The 24,610-nt window shown below is 47.1% G+C and overlaps 1 protein-coding gene across 2 annotated transcripts in view; it reads left to right on the top strand.

Annotated features, from left to right (window-relative positions):
• Positions 1-24,610, top strand: part of LOC135553258 (transcriptional coactivator YAP1) — a 121,965-nt gene that overhangs the window by 71,394 nt on the left and 25,961 nt on the right. For both annotated transcript variants that reach the window (XR_010457571.1, XM_064985432.1), the window contains exon 5: positions 22,117-22,295. Coding sequence is in view for 1 of the 2 variants with exons in the window: in XM_064985432.1 (XP_064841504.1) it covers positions 22,117-22,295 (179 nt within the window). In the remaining variant the exon portion in view is untranslated. The remainder of the gene's footprint in view (positions 1-22,116; positions 22,296-24,610) is intronic.

The following is a 24,610-nucleotide window of genomic DNA, read 5'->3' as shown; positions in this document are numbered from 1 at the left end:
TTTAGTACTCCTTTAGTACTCCTTTAGTACTCCTTTAGTATTCCTTTAGTACTCCTTTAGTCCTCCTCTAGTATTCCTTTAGTCCTCCTCTAGTATCCCTTTAGTACTCCTTTAGTACTCCTGTAGTATTCCTGTAGTATTCCTTTAGTACTCCTTTAGTACTCCTTTAGTACTCCTTTAGTACTCCTTTAGTACTCCTTTGGTAGTCCTTAGTACTCCTTTAGTACTCCTCTAGTATTCCTTTAATACTCCTTTAGTATTCCTTTAGTACTCCTTTAGTATTCCTCTAGTACTCCTTTAGTACTCCTTTAGTAGTCCTTAGTACTCCTTTAGTCCTCCTCTAGTATTCCTTTAATACTCATTTAGTATTCCTTTACTACTCCTTTAGTACTCCTTTAGTTCTCCTTTTATATTAACCTTTTGTTTCATAGTATTCCTTTAGTAGTCCTTTTGTATTCACACTGGACACAACCATGATTAAACTCACTTTAATTCAATAGCCAGTCACAGTTCATTTCCCTGTGAGACCATATTGTTCTGCCTGCAGTGACTAGTCAGACTATGACATCATCTTTCTAACCACATGTCAACATCCCCTCTTGGCCCACTGCTACTGCACGGCTTCACGGAGTCTGGGAGAGGAGGAGGAGGAGCAGCAGCAACAACAACAACACGTTTTTACAGGGCCCCTTAAGCCATCTTCCAGTCATTTCCAATTGATTCACTGTATTGAAAGTCATTGGGAGGAGTTAGGACAGCACACACACAGCTCTCCGTATAGTCCAGAACTCAAACAGCGGCTACGTTGTAGTATTTAAGTGTTAGGCCTCTACGTCGTTAGCCCTTAGCTAATCCTTGGGGCTGACTTAATGTGTGTGGTAGGAAGTGCTGCAGCCTCTGGTGGCCCGGTCAGCTGATGACGGCCACAGGTGTGGGGCGTCCTCTCCAGCCATGGGATTTAGCTATATGGCGACAGTCACAGGTACGTGGGTTGCTGCTCAGTAGAGGTCGACACAGGAAGAGGACTCTTTCGGGTCGCGTGGGGTCGCGTTTGATTCTGGTAGGAATGGGAGTTATAGTTCTCGAGTCAAGTTTTGGACAGGATGGGACAGGATGGGACAGGATGGGACAGGATGGGACAGGATCAACCGTCCACAGGAATGCAGTGCAGGAATAGTTATCAACATAGTTGTTTTGGGGTTGAAATATGTCGTGTAGAGCATTTAATTAAGAAAACAGTTGCGTAGGGTTTAAAAAATAAATAAAATAAACGGTCATTCCCCCCCTTCCCCCATCTGTTGGCTCATTCTTGTGCCTCGCTCCAGTTGTAGGCAGTCACTAGGCTACCTCAGACACCAACATACGTCAGTGGACTAAATGATTAAGTCTTCAATAGAGGATGTGCAACAACTTGTCGCAGCCAAGGAGCCATTAACAGAGCTTCATTTGATGGAGTTGTCTTTGACAATGAAGGAACCAAGTACATGAGGGTCAAGGGGCACGAGGCCTGCTGTGGCATAGCTGCTCTACTCCTAACAACTTTAACTTTAACATCAAGCAGTTTTTAACTAAACCTGTGTCATCTGAGGTGAAGAGTGAAATTAACAGATTTACTTATGCAGTACTGCCACTTACATTCATGTTGTCAATGTTCAAATGTGCTCGGGGGTCAGCTGTAGACTACAGTTTAATGTGCTCAGGGGTCAGCTGTAGACTACAGTTTAATGTGCTCGGGGGTCAGCTGTAGACTACAGTTTAATGTGCTCGGGGGTCAGCTGTAGACTACAGTTTAATGTGCTCGGGGGTCAGCTGTAGACTACAGTTTAATGTGCTCAGGGGTCAGCTGTAGACTACAGTTTAATGTGCTCAGGGGTCAGCTGTAGACTACAGTTTAATGTGCTCGGGGTCAGCTGTAGACTACAGTTTAATGTGCTCGGGGGTCAGCTGTAGACTACAGTTTAATGTGCTCAGGGGTCAGCTGTAGACTACAGTTTAATGTGCTCAGGGGTCAGCTGTAGACTACAGTTTAATGTGCTCGGGGGTCAGCTGTAGACTTCCGTTTAATGTGCTCAGGGGTCAGCTGTAGACTACAGTTTAATGTGCTCGGGGGTCAGCTGTAGACTACAGTTTAATGTGCTCGGGGTCAGCTGTAGACTACAGTTTAATGTGCTCAGGGGTCAGCTGTAGACTACAGTTTAATGTGCTCGGGGGTCAGCTGTAGACTACCGTTTAATGTGCTCAGGGGTCAGCTGTAGACTACAGTTTAATGTGCTCGGGGGTCAGCTGTAGACTACAGTTTAATGTGCTCGGGGTCAGCTGTAGACTACAGTTTAATGTGCTCAGGGGTCAGCTGTAGACTACAGTTTAATGTGCTCGGGGTCAGCTGTAGACTACAGTTTAATGTGCTCGGTGGTCAGCTGTAGTCTACAGTTTAATGTGCTCAGGGGTCAGCTGTAGACTACAGTTTAATGTGCTCAGGGGTCAGCTGTAGACTACAGTTTAATGTGCTCGGGGTCAGCTGTAGACTACAGTTTAATGTGCTCAGGGGTCAGCTGTAGACTACAGTTTAATGTGCTCAGGGGTCAGCTGTAGACTACAGTTTAATGTGCTCAGGGGTCAGCTGTAGACTACAGTTTAATGTGCTCAGGGGTCAGCTGTAGACTACAGTTTAATGTGCTCAGGGGTCAGCTGTAGACTACAGTTTAATGTGCTCAGGGGTCAGCTGTAGACTACAGTTTAATGTGCTCAGGGGTCAGCTGTAGACTACAGTTTAATGTGCTCAGGGGTCAGCTGTAGACTACAGTTTAATGTGCTCAGGGGTCAGCTGTAGACTACAGTTTAATGTGCTCAGGGGTCAGCTGTAGACTACAGTTTAATGTGCTCAGCGGTCAGCTGTAGACTACAGTTTAATGTGCTCAGGGGTCAGCTGTAGACTACAGTTTAATGTGCGCAGGGGTCAGCTGTAGACTACAGTTTAATGTGCTCAGGGGTCAGCTGTAGACTGCAGTTTAATGTGCTCGGGGGTCAGCTGTAGACTACAGTTTAATGTGCTCGGGGGTCAGCTGTAGACTACAGTTTAATGTGCTCGGGGGTCAGCTGTAGACTACAGTTTAATGTGCTCGGGGGTCAGCTGTAGACTACAGTTTAATGTGCTCAGGGGTCAGCTGTAGACTACAGTTTAATGTGCTCGGGGGTCAGCTGTAGACTACAGTTTAATGTGCTCAGGGGTCAGCTGTAGACTACAGTTTAATGTGCTCGGGGGTCAGCTGTAGACTACAGTTTAATGTGCTCGGGGGTCAGCTGTAGACTACAGTTTAATGTGCTCAGCGGTCAGCTGTAGACTACAGTTTAATGTGCTCAGGGGTCAGCTGTAGACTACAGTTTAATGTGCTCAGGGGTCAGCTGTAGACTACAGTTTAATGTGCTCAGGGGTCAGCTGAAGACTACAGTTTAATGTGCTCGGGGGTCAGCTGTAGACTACAGTTTAATGTGCTCAGGGGTCAGCTGTAGACTACAGTTTAATGTGCTCAGGGGTCAGCTGAAGACTACAGTTTAATGTGCTCGGGGGTCAGCTGTAGACTACAGTTTAATGGTGGTGCTGATCAGTCCATCCTGTTGGGGTCTCTGTCCTCATCTTCCAGTCATCTACATTTAGGTTATTTAGAATACCTTCTCATCCAGAGTGACTTCGGGCTACATTCAGTGCATGTAACTAAGATGGGTAAGAAAAGTACATACAGGACTTACATAGTATACACTACATACAGTACCTACATAGTATACACTACATACAGTACCTACATAGTATACACTACATACAGTACCTACATAGTATACACTACATACAGTACCTACGTAGTATACACTACATACAGTACCTACATAGTATACACCACATACAGTACCTACATAGTATACACTACATACAGTACCTACATAGTATACACTACATACAGTACCTACATAGTATACACTACATACAGTACCTACATAGTATACACTACATACAGTACCTACATATTATACACTACATACAGTACCTACATAGTATACACTACATACAGTACCTACATAGTATACACTACATACAGTACCTACATAGTATACACTACATACAGTGCCTACATAGTATACACTACATACAGTACCTACATAGTATACACTACATACAGTACCTACATAGTATACACTACATACAGTACCACAACTTACAGAGCATTCGGAAAGTATCCAGACCCCTTGACTTTTTCCACATTTTGTTACTTTACAGACTTATTCAAAAATGGATGAAAAAAAATAATCCTCATCAATTTACACACCATAATTACATCACAATACCCCATAATGACATCACAATACCCCATAATGACATCACAATACACCATAATGACATCACAATACCCCGTAATGACATCACAATACCCCGTAATGACATCACAATACCCCGTAATGACATCACAATACCCCGTAATGACATCACAATACCCCGTAATGACATCACAATACCCCATAATGGCATCACAATACCCCATAATGGCATCACAATACCCCAAAGGCACACACCTGTCTATATAAGGTCCCACAGTGCCTGTCAGAGCAAAAACCAAGCCATGAGACCGAAGGAATTGTCCGTAGAGTTCCGAGACAATATTGTATTGAGGCACAGATTTGGGGAAGGGTACCAAAATGTCTGCAGCATTGAAGGTCCCCAAGAACACAGTGGCCTCCATCATTCCTAAATGGAAGACGTTTGGAACCACCAAGACTCTTCCTAGAGCTGGCTGCCCGGCCAAACTGAGCAATCAGGGGAGAAGGGTCTTGGTCTGGGAGGTGACCAAGAACCCAATGGTCACTCTGACAGAGCTCCAGAATTCCTCTGTGGAGATGGGACAACCATCTCTGCAGCACTCCACCAATCAGGCCTTTATGGTAGTGGCCAGACGGAAGCCACTCCTCACTAAAAGGCACATGACACGCTTGGAGTTTGCCAAAAGGCACCTAAAGGACTCTCAGATGGTGAGAAACAAGATTTTCTGGTCTGATGAAACCAAAATTGAACTCTTTGGCCTGAATGCCAAGAGTCACGTCTGGAGGAAACCTGGAACCATCCCTACGGTGAAGCATGGTGGTGGCAGCACCAGGATGTGTGGATGTTTTTCAGTGGCAGGGACTGGGAGACTAGGTGTGCCAAGCTTGTAGCATCATACCCGAGGAGACTTGAGGCTGTAATCACTGCCAAAGGTGCTTCAACAAAATACAGAGTACATTTACCATGATATGTGTCTGTATATATATATATATATATTTAGATATACATTTACAAGCATTTCTAAAGACCTGTTTTTGCTTTGTCAATAAGGGGTTTTGTGTGTAAATTGATGAAAACATTTGTTTTGAAATCCATCTTAGAATAAGGCTGTAATGTTTACCTTCTGAATGTATCACGGTTGCCTTGGCAACTGGAATTACTTTCAATATCTCCTAAAAACAAAAACAATAGCCTACACATTTCTGCGAGCAAAAATGACCACAAGACAGGACAGGAGTGATTGAGTGATTTTATCAGGAACGGATTAGAACTGTTACGACAGGTCTCTCCTGAACCAGCTGGGACAGGTGTGAAGTTACCTTCCCTCCAGCCAGGGCTTATCCCTCAGTGTGCCAGGAAGGGTCCCCTCCCTGTGAGTGTGTGTGGACGTGGACGTGTGTGTTTGTGGTGAGGGACGTGTGTGTTTGTGGTGAGTGTGTGTGTGTGTTTGTTGACGTGTGTGTGTGTGTGTATCTTTCTGGTTTTACTCTCCTTGTGGCAGCAGAACTCTTCACAACGATAACAAAACAACATTCTGACAAGTGGGACATTTTACCCGCAGCCACAAGGGAAAAGGCTATTTTAGGCTTAGGGGTTAGGGTTAGGGTTAGGGTTAGGGTTAGGGTTAGGGTCCGGAGTTAGTGTTAGGGTTAGGGTTAGGGTCCGGAGTTAGTGTTAGGGTTAGGGTTAGGTGTTAGGGTTAGGGTCCGGAGTTAGTGTTAGTGTTAGGGTTAGGGTCCGGAGTTAGTGTTAGGGTTAGGGTCCGGAGTTAGTGTTAGGGTTAGGGTCCGGAGTTAGTGTTAGGGTTAGGGTCCGGAGTTAGTGTTAGGGTTAGGGTCCGGAGTTAGTGTTAGGGTTAGGGTCCGGAGTTAGTGTTAGGGTTACAATTGGGGTCAGGGTTAAGGGTAACGGTTAGGATTAGGGATTAAGAAACATAGGATTTTGAATTGTAATGAATTGTTTGGTCCCCACAAGGACGGGAACGTGTGTGTGTGGGTTCAGAGAGATGATGGGTCCAAACAAGTCACTGACTAATTAACTCGCCCCTTCATCACTGAGCCTGTTCGCTAGGGAAGCTCTGGCTCACTACCTCGAGGAGACGTCCCTTCATTACTGAGCCTGTTCGCTAGGGAAGCTCTGGCTCAGTACCTCGAGGAGACGTCCCTTCATCACTGAGCCTGTTCGCTAGGGAAGCTCTGGCTCACTACCTCGAGGAGACGCCCCTTCATCACTGAGCCTGTTCGCTAGGGAAGCTCTGGCTCACTACCTCGAGGAGACGTCCCTTCATTACTGAGCCTGTTCGCTAGGGAAGCTCTGGCTCACTACCTTGAGGAAACGTCCCTTCATTACTGAGCCTGTTCGCTAGGGAAGCTCTGGCTCACTACCTCGAGGAGACGTCCCTTCATTACTGAGCCTGTTCGCTAGGGAAGCTCTGGCTCACTACCTCGAGGAGACGTCCCTTCATCACTGAGCCTGTTCGCTAGGGAAGCTCTGGCTCACTACCTCCCCCACTCGAGGAGACGTCCCTTCATTACTGAGCCTGTTCGCTAGGGAAGCTCTGGCTCACTACCTCGAGGAGACGTCCCTTCATCACTGAGCTTGTTCGCTAGGGAAGCTCTGGCTCACTACCTCGAGGAGACGTCCCTTCATCACTGAGCCTGTTCGCTAGGGAAGCTCTGGCTCACTACCTCGAGGAGACGCCCCTTCATTACTGAGCCTGTTCGCTAGGGAAGCTCTGGCTCACTACCTCGAGGAGACGTCCCTTCATTACTGAGCCTGTTCGCTAGGGAAGCTCTGGCTCACTACCTTGAGGAGACGTCCCTTCATCACTGAGCCTGTTCGCTAGGGAAGCTCTGGCTCACTACCTCGAGGAGACGTCCCTTCATCACTGAGCCTGTTTGCTAGGGAAGCTCTGGCTCACTACCTCAAGGAGACGTCCCTTCATCACTGAGCCTGTTCGCTAGGGAAGCTCTGGCTCAGTACCTCGAGGAGACGTCCCTTCATTACTGAGCCTGTTCGCTAGGGAAGCTCTGGCTCACTACCTCGAGGAGACGTCCCTTCATTACTGAGCCTGTTCGCTAGGGAAGCTCTGGCTCAGTACCTCGAGGAGACGTCCCTTCATTACTGAGCCTGTTCGCTAGGGAAGCTCTGGCTCACTACCTCGAGGAGACGTCCCTTCATTACTGAGCCTGTTCGCTAGGGAAGCTCGCCCGGGAACACACACTAGGGTTGGACGCTGTTTGTTTGACACATCTTAGATTTCTCATAGTTATAAACAGGGGTGTCGCACGTACCCCCTCAGCCATCACGAGACAGTGGTACCCTGTTTTAATTTTTTAAACAGTATTGAAAGTCATTCCGTTAGTATTTTGAAATACCCCATATACGATATGTCTCCGTGTCTCTCTCTGCCTAACACACAATACACGCACAACACAGCCTGTTGTCTTGTTTAATTGTTGCATTATAGTTATCCAAAGCACAGCAGGGCACTCAGTTTGCCAGAGTATTTTTGTGCATGTAAATATGTGATCAAGGACAAGAAGGGAAAAACAAGACAGACAGACAGACAGACAGACAGACAGACAGAAGGAGTGGGGGAGGGAGGAGAGTAGGAGGAAGTAATGGGGGAGGGGGAGAGTAGGAGGAAGGAGGGGGGAGAGTAGGAGTGGGGGAGGGAGGGAGAGTAGGAGGGAGGAGTGGGGGAGGGAAGGAGAGTAGGAGGGAGGAGTGGGGGAGGGGGGAGAGTAGGAGGGAGGAGTGGGGGAGGGGGGAGAGTAGGAGGGAGGAGTGGGGAGAGTAGGAGTGGGGGAGGGAGGGAGAGTAGGAGGGGGGCAGCTGGGTAGGGGAAGCGTCTCAGATGGGTTAAGCTCTTTGAAGATTTATAAGTCTTGAATGCAGCAGCCTGGTGGGCCCTGAGTCAGAGATGGAATGAGAGAAGGAGGGAGAGAGAGGGAGTGGGAGAGAGAGAGGGATGGGGAGGGAGGGGGGGATGGAGAGAGAGGGGGAGGGGGGGAGAGAGGGAGGGGGGGAGAGAGAGGGGGAGGGAGGGAGAGAGAGAGAGAGGGAGGGAGGGGGAGAGAGAGGGGGGAGAGAGAGGGAGGGAGGGAGAGAGAGAGAGAGAGAGAGAGAGAGAGAGGGAGTTTCAATCTGTGCAGCAAGCAACAGGTTTTTTGTTTTCCAGTAGTGATATCTATAGTACAGTATTATTTGATTCGACAGTCAGTTCAACATCCACTAATCTCATTGTCTTATATTGTATTTAGTTTCAGGAAGGTGCTTTTGGAATGACTGTACATTTGGTAAAGACAAATGTTCTGCATCTGATTTGATTGAATGTATTAAAAACAGTGGAATTGCTTTTGTAATCCCTGTGTCTCTGTGTATTGTAATGGTTTTACATTGCAGGCTATATGAGAGCAGACCTACGTAGCTGCACTGCTACGTAGGTCTGTCCAATCAGAAGACATCTGCTTTGATAATGGAGGCTAACTTGAGCTCTGACAAGAAAAAGTAGCAGAGCTCCTTTAATAACTGAGGGCTGTAGTCAGCCGGGGCTGTCTCTACTCTCTTCTCCCCCTGTGTGAGGCCCCGTCGCAGAGCTCCTTTAATAACTGAGGGCTGTAGTCAGCCGGGGCTGTCTCTACTCTCTTCTCCCCCTGTGGGAGGCCCCGTAGCAGAGCTCCTTTAATAACTGAGGGCTGTAGTCAGCCGGGGCTGTCTCTACTCTCTTCTCCCCCTGTGGGAGGCCCCGTAGCAGAGCTCCTTTAATAACTGAGGGCTGTAGTCAGCCGGTGCTGTCTCTACTCTCTTCTCCCCCTGTGTGAGGCCCCGTCGCAGAGCTCCTTTAATAACTGAGGGCTGTAGTCAGCCGGGGCTGTCTCTACTCTCTTCGCCCCTGTGTGAGGCCCCGTCGCAGAGCTCCTTTAATAACTGAGGGCTGTAGTCAGCCGGGGCTGTCTCTACTCTCTTCGCCCCTGTGTGAGGCCCCGTAGCAGAGCTCCTTTAATAACTGAGGGCTGTAGTCAGCCGGGGCTGTCTCTACTCTCTTCTCCCCTGTGTGAGGCCCCGTCGCAGAGCTCCTTTAATAACTGAGGGCTGTAGTCAGCCAGGGCTGTCTCTACTCTCTTCTCCCCCTGTGTGAGGCCCCGTCGCAGAGCTCCTTTAATAACTGAGGGCTGTAGTCAGCCGGGGCTGTCTCTACTCTCTTCGCCCCCTGTGTGAGGCCCCGTCGCAGAGCTCCTTTAATAACTGAGGGCTGTAGTCAGCCGGGGCTGTCTCTACTCTCTTCTCCCCCTGTGTGAGGCCCCGTAGCAGAGCTCCTTTAATAACTGAGGGCTGTAGTCAGCCGGGGCTGTCTCTACTCTCTTCTCCCCCTGTGTGAGGCCCCGTAGCAGAGCTCCTTTAATAACTGAGGGCTGTAGTCAGCCGGGGCTGTCTCTACTCTCTTCTCCCCCTGTGTGAGGCCCCGTCGCAGAGCTCCTTTAATAACTGAGGGCTGTAGTCAGCCGGTGCTGTCTCTACTCTCTTCTCCCCCTGTGTGAGGCCCCGTCGCAGAGCTCCTTTAATAACTGAGGGCTGTAGTCAGCCGGGGCTGTCTCTACTCTCTTCTCCCCCTGTGTGAGGCCCCGTCGCAGAGCTCCTTTAATAACTGAGGGCTGTAGTCAGCCGGTGCTGTCTCTACTCTCTTCTCCCCCTGTGTGAGGCCCCGTCGCAGAGCTCCTTTAATAACTGAGGGCTGTAGTCAGCCGGGGCTGTCTCTACTCTCTTCGCCCCCTGTGTGAGGCCCCGTCGCAGAGCTCCTTTAATAACTGAGGGCTGTAGTCAGCCGGGGCTGTCTCTACTCTCTTCTCCCCCTGTGTGAGGCCCCGTCGCAGAGCTCCTTTAATAACTGAGGGCTGTAGTCAGCCGGTGCTGTCTCTACTCTCTTCGCCCCCTGTGTGAGGCCCCGTCGCAGAGCTCCTTTAATAACTGAGGGCTGTAGTCAGCCGGGGCTGTCTCTACTCTCTTCGCCCCCTGTGTGAGGCCCCGTAGCAGAGCTCCTTTAATAACTGAGGGCTGTAGTCAGCCGGGGCTGTCTCTACTCTCTTCTCCCCCTGTGTGAGGCCCCGTAGCAGAGCTCCTTTAATAACTGAGGGCTGTAGTCAGCCGGGGCTGTCTCTACTCTCTTCGCCCCCTGTGTGAGGCCCCGTCGCAGAGCTCCTTTAATAACTGAGGGCTGTAGTCAGCCGGGGCTGTCTCTACTCTCTTCTCCCCTGTGTGTGTGAGGCCCTTTAATAACTGAGGGCTGTAGTCAGCAGGGCTGTCTCTACTCTTCTTTAATAACTGAGGGCTGTAGTCAGCCGGGGCTGTCTCTACTCTCTTCGCCCCCTGTGGGAGGCCCCGTCGCAGAGCTCCTTTAATAACTGAGGGCTGTAGTCAGCCGGGGCTGTCTCTACTCTCTTCGCCCCCTGTGTGAGGCCCCGTCGCAGAGCTCCTTTAATAACTGAGGGCTGTAGTCAGCCGGGGCTGTCTCTACTCTCTTCTCCCCCTGTGTGAGGCCCCGTCGCAGAGCTCCTTTAATAACTGAGGGCTGTAGTCAGCCGGGGCTGTCTCTACTCTCTTCTCCCCCTGTGTGAGGCCCCGTCGCAGAGCTCCTTTAATAACTGAGGGCTGTAGTCAGCCGGTGCTGTCTCTACTCTCTTCGCCCCCTGTGTGAGGCCCCGTCGCAGAGCTCCTTTAATAACTGAGGGCTGTAGTCAGCCGGGGCTGTCTCTACTCTCTTCTCCCCCTGTGTGAGGCCCCGTCGCAGAGCTCCTTTAATAACTGAGGGCTGTAGTCAGCCGGGGCTGTCTCTACTCTCTTCGCCCCCTGTGTGAGGCCCCGTCGCAGAGCTCCTTTAATAACTGAGGGCTGTAGTCAGCCGGGGCTGTCTCTACTCTCTTCTCCCCCTGTGTGAGGCCCCGTCGCAGAGCTCCTTTAATAACTGAGGGCTGTAGTCAGCCGGGGCTGTCTCTACTCTCTTCGCCCCTGTGTGAGGCCCCGTAGCAGAGCTCCTTTAATAACTGAGGGCTGTAGTCAGCCGGGGCTGTCTCTACTCTCTTCTCCCCCTGTGTGAGGCCCCGTCGCAGAGCTCCTTTAATAACTGAGGGCTGTAGTCAGCCGGGGCTGTCTCTACTCTCTTCTCCCCCTGTGTGAGGCCCCGTCGCAGAGCTCCTTTAATAACTGAGGGCTGTAGTCAGCCGGGGCTGTCTCTACTCTCTTCGCCCCCTGTGTGAGGCCCCGTCGCAGAGCTCCTTTAATAACTGAGGGCTGTAGTCAGCCGGGGCTGTCTCTACTCTCTTCTCCCCCTGTGTGAGGCCCCGTCGCAGAGCTCCTTTAATAACTGAGGGCTGTAGTCAGCCGGGGCTGTCTCTACTCTCTTCGCCCCCTGTGTGAGGCCCCGTAGCAGAGCTCCTTTAATAACTGAGGGCTGTAGTCAGCCGGGGCTGTCTCTACTCTCTTCTCCCCCTGTGTGAGGCCCCGTCGCAGAGCTCCTTTAATAACTGAGGGCTGTAGTCAGCCGGGGCTGTCTCTACTCTCTTCTCCCCCTGTGTGAGGCCCCGTCGCAGAGCTCCTTTAATAACTGAGGGCTGTAGTCAGCCGGGGCTGTCTCTACTCTCTTCGCCCCCTGTGGGAGGCCCCGTAGCAGAGCTCCTTTAATAACTGAGGGCTGTAGTCAGCCGGGGCTGTCTCTACTCTCTTCTCCCCCTGTGGGAGGCCCCGTCGCAGAGCTCCTTTAATAACTGAGGGCTGTAGTCAGCCGGGGCTGTCTCTACTCTCTTCTCCCCCTGTGGGAGGCCCCGTCGCAGAGCTCCTTTAATAACTGAGGGCTGTAGTCAGCCGGGGCTGTCTCTACTCTCTTCGCCCCCTGTGTGAGGCCCCGTCGCAGAGCTCCTTTAATAACTGAGGGCTGTAGTCAGCCGGGGCTGTCTCTACTCTCTTCGCCCCCTGTGTGAGGCCCCGTCGCAGAGCTCCTTTAATAACTGAGGGCTGTAGTCAGCCGGGGCTGTCTCTACTCTCTTCGCCCCCTGTGTGAGGCCCCGTCGCAGAGCAGGCCGGGAGGCAGGCAGGCTAGGGGGTTGAGCCGTGAAAAACACACACCCACACCAAAGAATAAGTCAAAAATATCTTGGCGGCGGAGAAAAAATGTAGCAGTTTCAAAGCTAATATCCTGCAATTCCCCAAATCTCTAAATTTTGCCATGGAGCTGAGGGAAAATAGTACATTTTTTGCAGCTAATTTCCTACCATTTCACGAGTGTGAAAGCTGGGAGAATGCCAGGCAGGGATACTCCTGTGTTGTGTTCCCCTTTAAAATGACAGGAGAAGGTGAGCAGAGAAAAAAGCTTGAGTGCTCTGGGTCTGGGTTCAGAAGGGACCTGTCTGGGTCTGGGTTCAGAAGGGACCTGTCTGGGTCTGGGTTCAGAAGGGACCTGTCTGGGTCTGGGTTCAGAAGGGACCTGTCTGGGTCTGGGTTCAGAAGGGACCTGTCTGGGTCTGGGTTCAGAAGGGACCTGTCTGGGTCTGGGTTCAGAAGGGACCTGTCTGGGTCTGGGTTCAGGAGGGACCTGTCTGGGTCTGGGTTCAGGAGGGACCTGTCTGGGTTCAGGAGGGACCTGTCTGGGTCTGGGTTCAGAAGGACCTGTCTGGGTTCAGAAGGACCTGTCTGGGTTCAGAAGGGACCTGTCTGGGTCTGGGTTCAGAAGGACCTGTCTGGGTTCAGAAGGGACCTGTCTGGGTTCAGGAGGGACCTGTCTGGGTCTGGGTTCAGAAGGACCTGTCTGGGTTCAGAAGGGACCTGTCTGGGTCTGGGTTCAGAAGGGACCTGTCTGGGTCTGGGTTCAGAAGGGACCTGTCTGGGTTCAGAAGGGACCTGGCTGGGTTCAGAAGGGACCTGGCTGGGTTCAGAAGGGACCTGTCTGGGTCTGGGTTCAGAAGGGACCTGTCTGGGTCTGGGTTCAGAAGGGACCTGTCTGGGTCTGGGTTCAGAAGGGACCTGTTGTCTGCTATCGCAGCACTGTGTGTGTTTTCTGTCCTGTCTGCTATCTCAGCACTGTGTGTGTTTTCTGTCCTGTCTGCTATCTCAGCACTGTGTGTGTTTTCTGTCCTGTCTGCTATCTCAGCACTGTGTGTGTTTTCTGTCCTGTCTGCTATCTCAGCACTGTGTGTGTTTTCTGTCCTGTCTGCTATTGCAGCACTGTGTGTGTTTTCTGTCCTGTCTGCTATCTCAGCACTGTGTGTGTTTTCTGTCCTGTCTGCTATCTCAGCACTGTGTGTGTTTTCTGTCCTGTCTGCTATCTCAGCACTGTGTGTGTTTTCTGTCCTGTCTGCTATCTCAGCACTGTGTGTGTTTTCTGTCCTGTCTGCTATCTCAGCACTGTGTGTGTTTTCTGTCCTGTCTGCTATCGCAGCACTGTGTGTGTTTTCTGTCCTGTCTGCTATCGCAGCACTGTGTGTGTTTTCTGTCCTGTCTGCTATCGCAGCACTGTGTGTGTTTTCTGTCCTGTCTGCTATCGCAGCACTGTGTGTGTTTTCTGTCCTGTCTGCTATCGCAGCACTGTGTGTGTTTTCTGTCCTGTCTGCTATCTCAGCACTGTGTGTGTTTTCTGTCCTGTCTGCTATCGCAGCACTGTGTGTGTTTTCTGTCCTGTCTGCTATCGCAGCACTGTGTGTGTTTTCTGTCCTGTCTGCTATCGCAGCACTGTGTGTGTTTTCTGTCCTGTCTGCTATCTCAGCACTGTGTGTGTTTTCTGTCCTGTCTGCTATCGCAGCACTGTGTGTGTTTTCTGTCCTGTCTGCTATCGCAGCACTGTGTGTGTTTTCTGTCCTGTCTGCTATCGCAGCACTGTGTGTGTTTTCTGTCCTGTCTGCTATCACAGCACTGTGTGTGTTTTCTGTCCTGTCTGCTATCACAGCACTGTGTGTGTTTTCTGTCCTGTCTGCTATCTCAGCACTGTGTGTGTTTTCTGTCCTGTCTGCTATCGCAGCACTGTGTGTGTTTTCTGTCCTGTCTGCTATCTCAGCACTGTGTGTGTTTTCTGTCCTGTCTGCTATCGCAGCACTGTGTGTGTTTTCTGTCCTGTCTGCTATCTCAGCACTGTGTGTGTTTTCTGTCCTGTCTGCTATCGCAGCACTTCAGCACAGAAGTTGACACCTTGTTGGCAGCTGCTTGATGATGTCATGCTTGTCTCATCTTTTCCAGTGGCTGTGTGGGGCCAGCAGCAGAGTGACCGGCACATTTTCCTAAACACTTTCCATTATAGACCACTAAGGATCATTTATATATATTTTATTGACACATCAATTTGACAAATACACAGGCTTTCTTTTTTTATTCACAACATATATTTTCCATCGCAAATCCTCCTAAAAATATGCACCTGCACTAATCTCAGTTACAGTGAGTACGGTTATATGCATTATATATGAGTTATATGAGTATATTATATATATATATATCAGAGTTATTGTAAATTAGTCAGATCAATATAATAGTTTGATTTAAACATTTACAAGCTTTGCCAGAACGATTTCCCTAATGATTCTGAACATGGACACATCTGAAACCAGGCTACCTGATCCTGTTTCCATGGACACATCTGAAACCAGGCTACCTGATCCTGTTTCCATGGACACATCTGAGACCAGGCTACCTGATCCTGTTTCCATGGACACATCTGAAACCAGGCTATCTGATCCTGTTTCCATGGACACATCTGAAACCAGGCTACCTGATCCTGTTTCCATTGACACACCTGAAACCAGGCTACCTGATCCTGTTTCCATGGACACATCTGAAACCAGGCTACCTGATCCTGTTTCCATGGACACATCTGAGACCAGGCTACCTGATCCTGTTTCCATGGACACATCTGAAACCAGGCTACCTGATCCTGTTTCCATGGACACATCTGAAACCAGGCTATCTGATCCTGTTTCCATGGACACATCTGAAACCAGGCTACCTGATCCTGTTTCCATGGACACATCTGAAACCAGGCTACCTGATCCTGTTTCCATGGACACATCTGAAACCAGGCTACCTGATCCTGTTTCCATGGACACATCTGAAACCAGGCTACCTGATCCTGTTTCCATGGACACATCTGAAACCAGGCTACCTGATCCTGTTTCCATGGACACATCTGAAACCAGGCTACCTGATCCTGTTTCCATGGACACATCTGAAACCAGGCTACCTGATCCTGTTTCCATGGACACATCTGAAACCAGGCTACCTGATCCTGTTTCCATGGACACATCTGAAACCAGGCTACCTGATCCTGTTTCCATGGACACATCTGAAACCAGGCTACCTGATCCTGTTTCCATGGACACATCTGAAACCAGGCTACCTGATCCTGTTTCCATGGACACATCTGAAACCAGGCTACCTGATCCTGTTTCCATGGACACATCTGAAACCAGGCTATCTGATCCTGTTTCCATGGACACATCTGAAACCAGGCTACCTGATCCTGTTTCCATTGACACACCTGAAACCAGGCTACCTGATCCTGTTTCCATGGACACATCTGAAACCAGGCTACCTGATCCTGTTTCCATGGACACATCTGAAACCAGGCTACCTGATCCTGTTTCCATGGACACACCTGAAACCAGGCTACCTGATCCTGTTTCCATGGACACATCTGAAACCAGGCTACCTGATCCTGTTTCCATGGACACATCTGAAACCAAATCAAATCAAATCAAATTTATTTATATAGCCCTTCGTACATCAGCTGATATCTTAAAGTGCTGTACAGAAACCCAGCCTAAAACCCCAAACAGCAAGCAATGCAGGTGTAGAAGCACGGTGGCTAGGAAAAACTCCCTAGAAAAGCCAAAACCTAGGAAGAAACCTAGAGAGGAACCAGGCTATGTGGGGTGGTCAGTCCTCTTCTGGCTGTGCCGGGTAGAGATTATAACAGAACATGGCCAAGATGTTCAAATGTTCATAAATGACCAGCATGGTCGAATAATAATAAGGCAGAACAGTTGAAACTGGAGCAGCAGCACGGCCAGGTGGACTGGGGACAGCAAGGAGTCATCATGTCAAGTAGTCCTGGGGCATGGTCCTAGGGCTCAGGTCAGTTGAAACTGGAGCAGCAGCACGGCCAGGTGGACTGGGGACAGCAAGGAGTCATCATGTCAGGTAGTCCTGGGGCATGGTCCTAGGGCTCAGGTCCTCCGAGAGAGAGAAGGAGAGAATTAGAGAACGCACACTTAGATTCACACAGGACACCGAATTGGACAGGAGAAGTACTCCAGATATAACAAACTGACCCCAACCCCCCGACACATAAACTACTGCAGCATAAATACTGGAGGCTGAGACAGGAGGGGTCAGGAGACACTGTGGCCCCACCCGAGGACACCCCCGGACAGGGCCAAACAGGAAGGATATAACCCCACCCACTTTGCCAAAGCACAGCCCCCACACCACTGGAGGGTGGTGTGACATAAATAAACTTAGTTCACAAGATTAAACATTTAGGATCTAGGTTGTGAGATGTTGGAAACCAACCAGAAAAACCTGGCTTTAACCAGCAAAACAGAATGTTTACTATACTACCAGGCTACCTGATCCTGTTTCCATGGACACATCAACCACAGCGACCATGTTATTTTTGGGAAGCATATTTTATTCTGAGTTTGGACAGTTTGTCATTTCACTCGCGCAAAAGAAGGAAGCTCCTGCTGCTCGTGCTATAGCACATGCTCTGATTAAACACACCGCTGTAGCTCTGACACCGCTGTAGCTCTGATTAAATACACCGCTGTAGCTCTGATTAAACACACCGCTGTAGCTCTGATACACCGCTGTAGCTCTGATTAAACACACCGCTGTAGCTCTGATTAAACACACCGCTGTAGCTCTGATTAAACACACCGCTGTAGCTCTGACACACCGCTGTAGCTCTGATTAAACACACCGCTGTAGCTCTGACACACCGCTGTAGCTCTGATTAAACACACCGCTGTAGCTCTGATTAAACACACCGCTGTAGCTCTGACACACCGCTGTAGCTCTGATTAAACACACCGCTGTAGCTCTGATTAAACACACCGCACATGCTCTGATTAAACACACCGCTGTAGCTCTGATTAAACACACCGCTGTAGCTCTGATTAAACACACCGCTGTAGCTCTGATTAAACACACCGCTGTAGCTCTGATTAAACACACCGCTGTAGCTCTGATTAAACACACCGCTGTAGCTCTGAATAAACACACCGCTGTAGCTCTGATTAAACACACCGCTGTAGCTCTGATTAAACACACCGCACATGCTCTGATTAAACACACCGCTGTAGCTCTGATTAAACACACCGCTGTAGCTCTGATTAAACACACCGCTGTAGCTCTGATTAAACACACCGCTGTAGCTCTGATTAAACACACCGCTGTAGCTCTGATTAAACACACCGCTGTAGCTCTGATTAAACACACCGCTGTAGCTCTGACACACCGCTGTAGCTCTGATTAAACACACCGCTGTAGCTCTGAATAAACACACCGCTGTAGCTCTGACACACCGCTGTAGCTCTGATTAAACACACCGCTGTAGCTCTGATTAAACACACCGCTGTAGCTCTGATTAAACACACCGCACATGCTCTGATTAAACACACCGCTGTAGCTCTGATTAAACACACCGCTGTAGCTCTGATTAAACACACCGCTGTAGCTCTGACACACCGCTGTAGCTCTGATTAAACACACCGCTGTAGCTCTGATTAAACACACCGCTGTAGCTCTGATACACTGCTGTTACACTGATTAAATACACCGCTGTAGCTCTGATACACCGCTGTAGCTCTGATTAAACACACCGCACATGCTCTGATTAAACACACCGCTGTAGCTCTGATTAAACACACCGCTGTAGCTCTGATTAAACACACCGCTGTAGCTCTGATTAAACACACCGCTGTAGCTCTGATTAAACACACCGCTGTTACACTGATTAAACACACCGCACATGCTCTGATTAAACACACCGCACATGCTCTGATTAAACACACCGCTGTAGCTCTGACACACCGCTGTAGCTCTGATTAAACACACCGCTGTAGCTCTGATTAAACACACCGCTGTAGCTCTGATTAAACACACCGCTGTTACACTGATTAAACACACCGCACATGCTCTGATTAAACACACCGCACATGCTCTGATTAAACACACCGCACATGCTCTGATTAAACACACCACACATGCTCTGATTAAACACACCGCACATGCTCTGATTAAACACACCGTATATGCTCTGATTAAACACACCGCACATGCTCTGATTAAACACACCGTACATGCTCTGATTAAACACACCGTACATGCTCTGATTAAACACACCGTACATGCTCTGATTAAACACACCGTACATGCTCTGATTAAACACACCGTACATGCTCTGATTAAACACACCGTACATGCTCTGATTAAACACACCGTACATGCTCTGATTAAACACACCGTACATGCTCTGATTAAACACACCGTACATGCTCTGATTAAACACACCGTACATGCTCTGATTAAACACACCGTACATGCTCTGATTAAACACACCGCACATGCTCTGATTAAACACACCGTACATGCTCTGATTAAACACACCGCACATGCTCTGATTAAACACACCGTACATGCTCTGATTAAACACACCGTACATGCTCTGATTAAACACACCGCACATGCTCTGATTAAACACACCGTACATGCTCTGATTAAACACACCGTACATGCTCTGATTAAACACACCGCACATGCTCTGATTAAACACACCGTACATGCTCTGATTAAACACACCGTACATGCTCTGATTAAACACACCGTACATGCTCTGATTAAACACACCGTACATGCTCTGATTAAACACACCGTACATGCTCTGATTAAACACACCGCTGTAGCTCTGATACACTGCTGTTACACTGTTAAACACACCGTACATGCTCTGATTAAATACACCGCTGTGACTCTGATTAAACACACCGCACATGCTCTGATTAAACACACCGTACATGCTCTGATTAAATACACCGCTGTGACTCTGATTAAATACACTGCTGTGACTCTGATTAAGTACACTGCTGTGACTCTGATTAAATACACCGCTGTGACTCTGATTAAATACACCGCTGTGACTCTGATTAAATACACCGCTGTTACTCTGATTAAATACACCGCTGTGACTCTGATTAAATACACCGCTGTGACTCTGATTAAATACACCGCTGTGACTCTGATTAAACACACTGCTGTAACTGATTAAATACACCGCTGTAGCTCTGATTAAAGGGGTTCTTATGTCCTAATAATTTTAAAGATTTCTCAGGGAACCTGTTGTTTTAATCGCTGTGTGCTCACTTAGATTTTGACTGTCGGCAATTAAGATGAGCAGAGAATGGTGTTTACATGACTATTCTCTACCCCAGGGGTAGGGAACTACTATTCTCTACCCCAGGGGCAGGGAACTACTATTCTCTACCCCAGGGGCAGGGAACTACTATTCTCTACCCCAGGGGCAGGGAACCACTATTCTCTATCCCAGGGGTAGGGAACTACTATTCTCTACCCCAGGGGCAGGGAACTACTATTCTCTATCCCAGGGGCAGGGAACTTCTATTCTCTATCCCAGGGGCAGGGAACTACTATTCTCTATCCCAGGGGCAGGGAACTACTATTCTCTACCCCAGGGGCAGGGAACTTCTATTCTCTATCCCAGGGGCAGGGAACTACTATTCTCTACCCCAGGGGCAGGGAACTACTATTCTCTACCCCAGGGGCAGGGAACTACTATTCTCTACCCCAGGGGTAGGGAACTTCTCCTATAGATGTTGACCGTACATTAAGATGAGCAGAGGATGGTGTTTACATGACTAATGCCATACTCAGCCTTCTGCCATAACCAGTTTCATATCCAAGTACTACTGTCCATGTAAACGTACTCACATCTGACTCTTTTAGTATGTCTTAGTTGTCAGTGTCTTGCCAACAAACCCTTTTAAATTGATCATGTATTCTTTCTATCACTGGTCTCTCTCTTCTCCTCTTATCTAGATCAGCCAACAGCCTCTATTGACAGCAGCCAAATCACCCTGGCAACAGCCTCTATTGATGGCAACAGCCTCTATTGATAGCAGCCAAATCACCCTGGCAACAGCCTCTATTGACAGCAGCCAAATCACGCTGGCAACAAACTCTATTGACAGCAGCCAAATCACCCTGGCAACAGCCTCTATGGACAGCAGCCAAATCCCCCTGGCAACAGCCTCTATGGACAGCAGCCAAATCACCCTGGCAACAGCCTCTATGGACAGCAGCCAAGTCACCCTGGCAACAGCCTCTATTGACAGCAGCCAAATCACCCTGGCAACAGCCTCTATTGACAGCAGCCAAATCACCCTGGCAACAGCCTCTATTGACAGCAGCCAAATATTGATGCATGCTTAAAAGAAAATAAAGTTACAGTGTTGCCCTGGTCATATCTATATATTTAAAGTACTCGTCTACTAGCCTCTCAGCTGGCACACCCACCCCAGTGTGTGTGTGTGTGTGTGTGTGTGTGTGTGTGTGTGTGTGTGTGTGTGTGTGTGCGCCCTGCCTTCAGGATATGTGCTATCAGAGGGATAGAGCAGAAACACACTTCCAGGGTGATGGAGGGGGAGTTGGGGGTGAGGGGAGCAGGACTGGGTGGGGGTGTAGGTGTCCACACTTCCCATCACAAACAGTTCTAAACAGTTTGTTGCATATATGATTGCGAAATACTGCACCAAACAGTTTAGTTAGATGTAAAATTGCGCAACTAAGACCTCTGAAAAAATGTATTAATTGATGACAGATTTCTTGAGTTATCTTAGATTAATTAATTCAAACTATTTTGAGGAAGTGTATTCTGGTTACGGCATCTCAAGAAGGACAAACATTACTAGTGCAGCTTTTTTTTCTCATTTTCAAGGCCAGGCAGAGGGGGATTAGGACAGGGTTGGGGGGTTAGGACAGGGAGTGGGGGAGCTAGGCAGAGGGGGATTAGGACAGGGAAGGGACAGCCAGGCAGAGGGGGATTAGGACAGGGGGAGGGACAGCCAGGCAGAGGGAGATTAGGACAGGGGGAGGGACAGCCAGGCAGAGGGGGATTAGGACAGGGCGAGGGACAGCCAGGCAGAGGGGGATTAGGACAGGGGGAGGGACAGCCAGGCAGAGGGGGATTAGGACAGGGCTGGGGGTTGTGGGGGACAACCAAAGTCAGCCCCACACTAGCTACCTTCTACACCCACACTTTACACCTTATCAGTTGTTCTGTCCTGGCGCCGCTCAGCCCAGTCAAAACTGTTCGCTGCTCTGGCCCCCCAATGGTGGAACAAACTCCCTCACGACGCCAGGACAGCGGAGTCAATCACCACCTTCCGGAGACACCTGAAACCCCACCTCTTCAAGGAATACCTAGGATAGGATAAAGTAATCCTTCTCACCCCCCCCCTTAAATGATTTAGATGCACTATTGTAAAGTGGCTGTTCCACTGGATGTCAGAAGGTGAATTCACCAATTTGTAAGTCGCTCTGGATAAGAGCGTCTGCTAAATGACTTAAATGTAAATGTAAAATGTCAGACACAGTGCTGGAGTTGGGTCATATCTGTTGATTTCTATAAACTGGTCTGGAAACGAGAGTCCCGTGCAGAAGTAGGAGTTACTGACATAAGAGGTCAGTTTCACCTGGCGATATACCCTTTGTGAAATAATGATCCGCTATTTCTCTCTCTCTCCCCTCTGTAGGCCTGAACCAGCAGCGTATCACCCAGAGTGGTCCAAGCAAGCAGGGGGGCCAACTGCCCTCCAGTCCCGAGAGCAGAGGAGTCATGGGGGGCAGCAACCAGATGAGGCTCCAGCAGCTGCAGATGGAGAAGGAGAGGTTGAGACTGAAACACCAGGAGCTGCTCCGCACCAGACCACAGGTCAGTAGCCTGTCCCTGACCAGTAGTATAGTGGTTTAGTATAGTGGCATATTATACTATAGTGGTATAATATAGTGGTATAATATAGTATAATATAGTGGTATAGTATAGTGGTTTAGTATAGTGGCACAGTATAGTGGCATATTATAGTATAGTGGTATAATATAGTATAATATAGTGGTATAGTATAGTGGTATAGTATAATATAGTGGTATAGTATAGTGGTATAGTATAATATAGGGGTATAGTATAGTGGTATAGTATAATATAGTGGTATAGTATAATATAGTGGTTTAGTATAGTGGCACAGTATAGTGGCACAGTATAGTGGCATATTATACTATAGTGGTATAGTATAGTGGTTTAATATAGTATAATATAGTGGTATAGTATAGTGGTATAGTATAATATAGTGGTATAGTATAGTGGTATAGTATAATATAGTGGTATAGTATAGTGGTATAGTATAATATAGTGGTATAGTATAGTGGTATAGTATAGTGGTATAGTATAATATAGTGGTATAGTATAGTGGTATAGTATAATATAGTGGTTTAGTATAGTGGCACAGTATAGTGGCATATTATAATATAGTGGTATAGTATAGTGGTTTAGTATAGTGGCACAGTATAGTGGCATGTTATACTATAGTGGTATAGTATAGTGGTATAGTATAATATAGTGGTATAGTGGTTTAGTATAGTGGCACAGTATAGTGGTATATTATACTATAGTGGTATAGTATAGTGGTATAGTATAATATAGTGGTATAATATAGTGGTATAGTATAATATAGTGGTATAGTATAGTGGTATAGTATAATATAGTGGTATAATATAGTGGTATAGTATAGTATAGTGGTATAGTATAATATAGTGGTATAATATAGTGGTATAGTATAGTGGTATAATATAGTTTAATATAGTGGTATAGTATAGTGGTATAGTATAATATAGTGGTATAGTATAGTGGTATAGTATAATATAGTGGTATAGTATAGTGGTATAGTATAATATAGTGGTATAATATAGTGGTATAGTATAGTATAATATAGTGGTATAGTATAGTGGTATAGTATAATATAGTGGTATAGTATAATATAGTGGTATAGTATAGTGGTATAGTTTAATATAGTGGTATAGTATAGTGGTATAGTATAATATAGTGGTATAGTATAGTGGTATAGTATAATATAGTGGTATAATATAGTGGTATAGTATAGTGGTATAGTATAATGTAGTGATATAGTATAGTGGTATAGTATAATATAGTGGTTTAGTATAGTGGCACAGTATAGTGGCATATTATACTATAGTGGTATAGTATATTGGTATAATATAGTATAATATAGTGGTATAGTATAGTGGTATAGTATAATATAGTGGTATAATATAGTGGTATAGTATAGTGGTATAGTATAATATAGTGGTATAATATAGTGGTATAGTATAGTGGTATAATATAGTATAATATAGTGGTATAGTATAGTGGTATAGTATAATATAGTGGTATAGTATAGTGGTATAGTATAATATAGTGGTATAGTATATTGGTATAGTATAATATAGTGGTATAGTATAATATAGTGGTATAATATAGTGGTATAGTATTGTGGTATAGTATAATATAGTGGTACAGTATAGTATAATATAGTGGTATAGTATAGTGGTATAGTATATAATATAATATAATATAGTATAGTAATATAGTATAATATACTATAGTAATATAGTATAATATAGTATAGTAATATAGTAAAATATAGTATAGTGGTATAGTATAGTGGTATAGTATAATATAGTGGTATAGTATAATATAGTGGTTTAGTATAGTGGCACAGTATAGTGGCACAGTATAGTGGCATATTATACTATAGTGGTATAGTATAGTGGTTTAATATAGTATAATATAGTGGTATAGTATAGTGGTATAGTATAATATAGTGTTATAGTATAGTGGTATAGTATAATATAGTGGTATAGTATAGTGGTATAGTATAATATAGTGGTATAGTATAGTGGTATAGTATAATATAGTGGTATAGTATAGTGGTATAGTATAATATAGTGGTATAATATAGTGGTATAGTATAGTGGTATAGTATAATATAGTGGTTTAGTATAGTGGCACAGTATAGTGGCATATTATAATATAGTGGTATAGTATAGTGGCATGTTATACTATAGTGGTATAGTATAGTGGTATAGTATAATATAGTGGTATAGTATAGTGGCACAGTATAGTGGTATATTATACTATAGTGGTATAGTATAGTGGTATAGTATAATATAGTGGTATAGTATAATATAGTGGTA

This window comes from Oncorhynchus masou, chromosome 13 (assembly GCF_036934945.1).
Source record: "Oncorhynchus masou masou isolate Uvic2021 chromosome 13, UVic_Omas_1.1, whole genome shotgun sequence".
Lineage (NCBI taxonomy): Eukaryota > Metazoa > Chordata > Actinopteri > Salmoniformes > Salmonidae > Oncorhynchus > Oncorhynchus masou.
The sequence above is the reverse complement of the archived record's forward strand: the minus strand, read 5'-3'. Positions and strand labels throughout refer to the sequence as shown.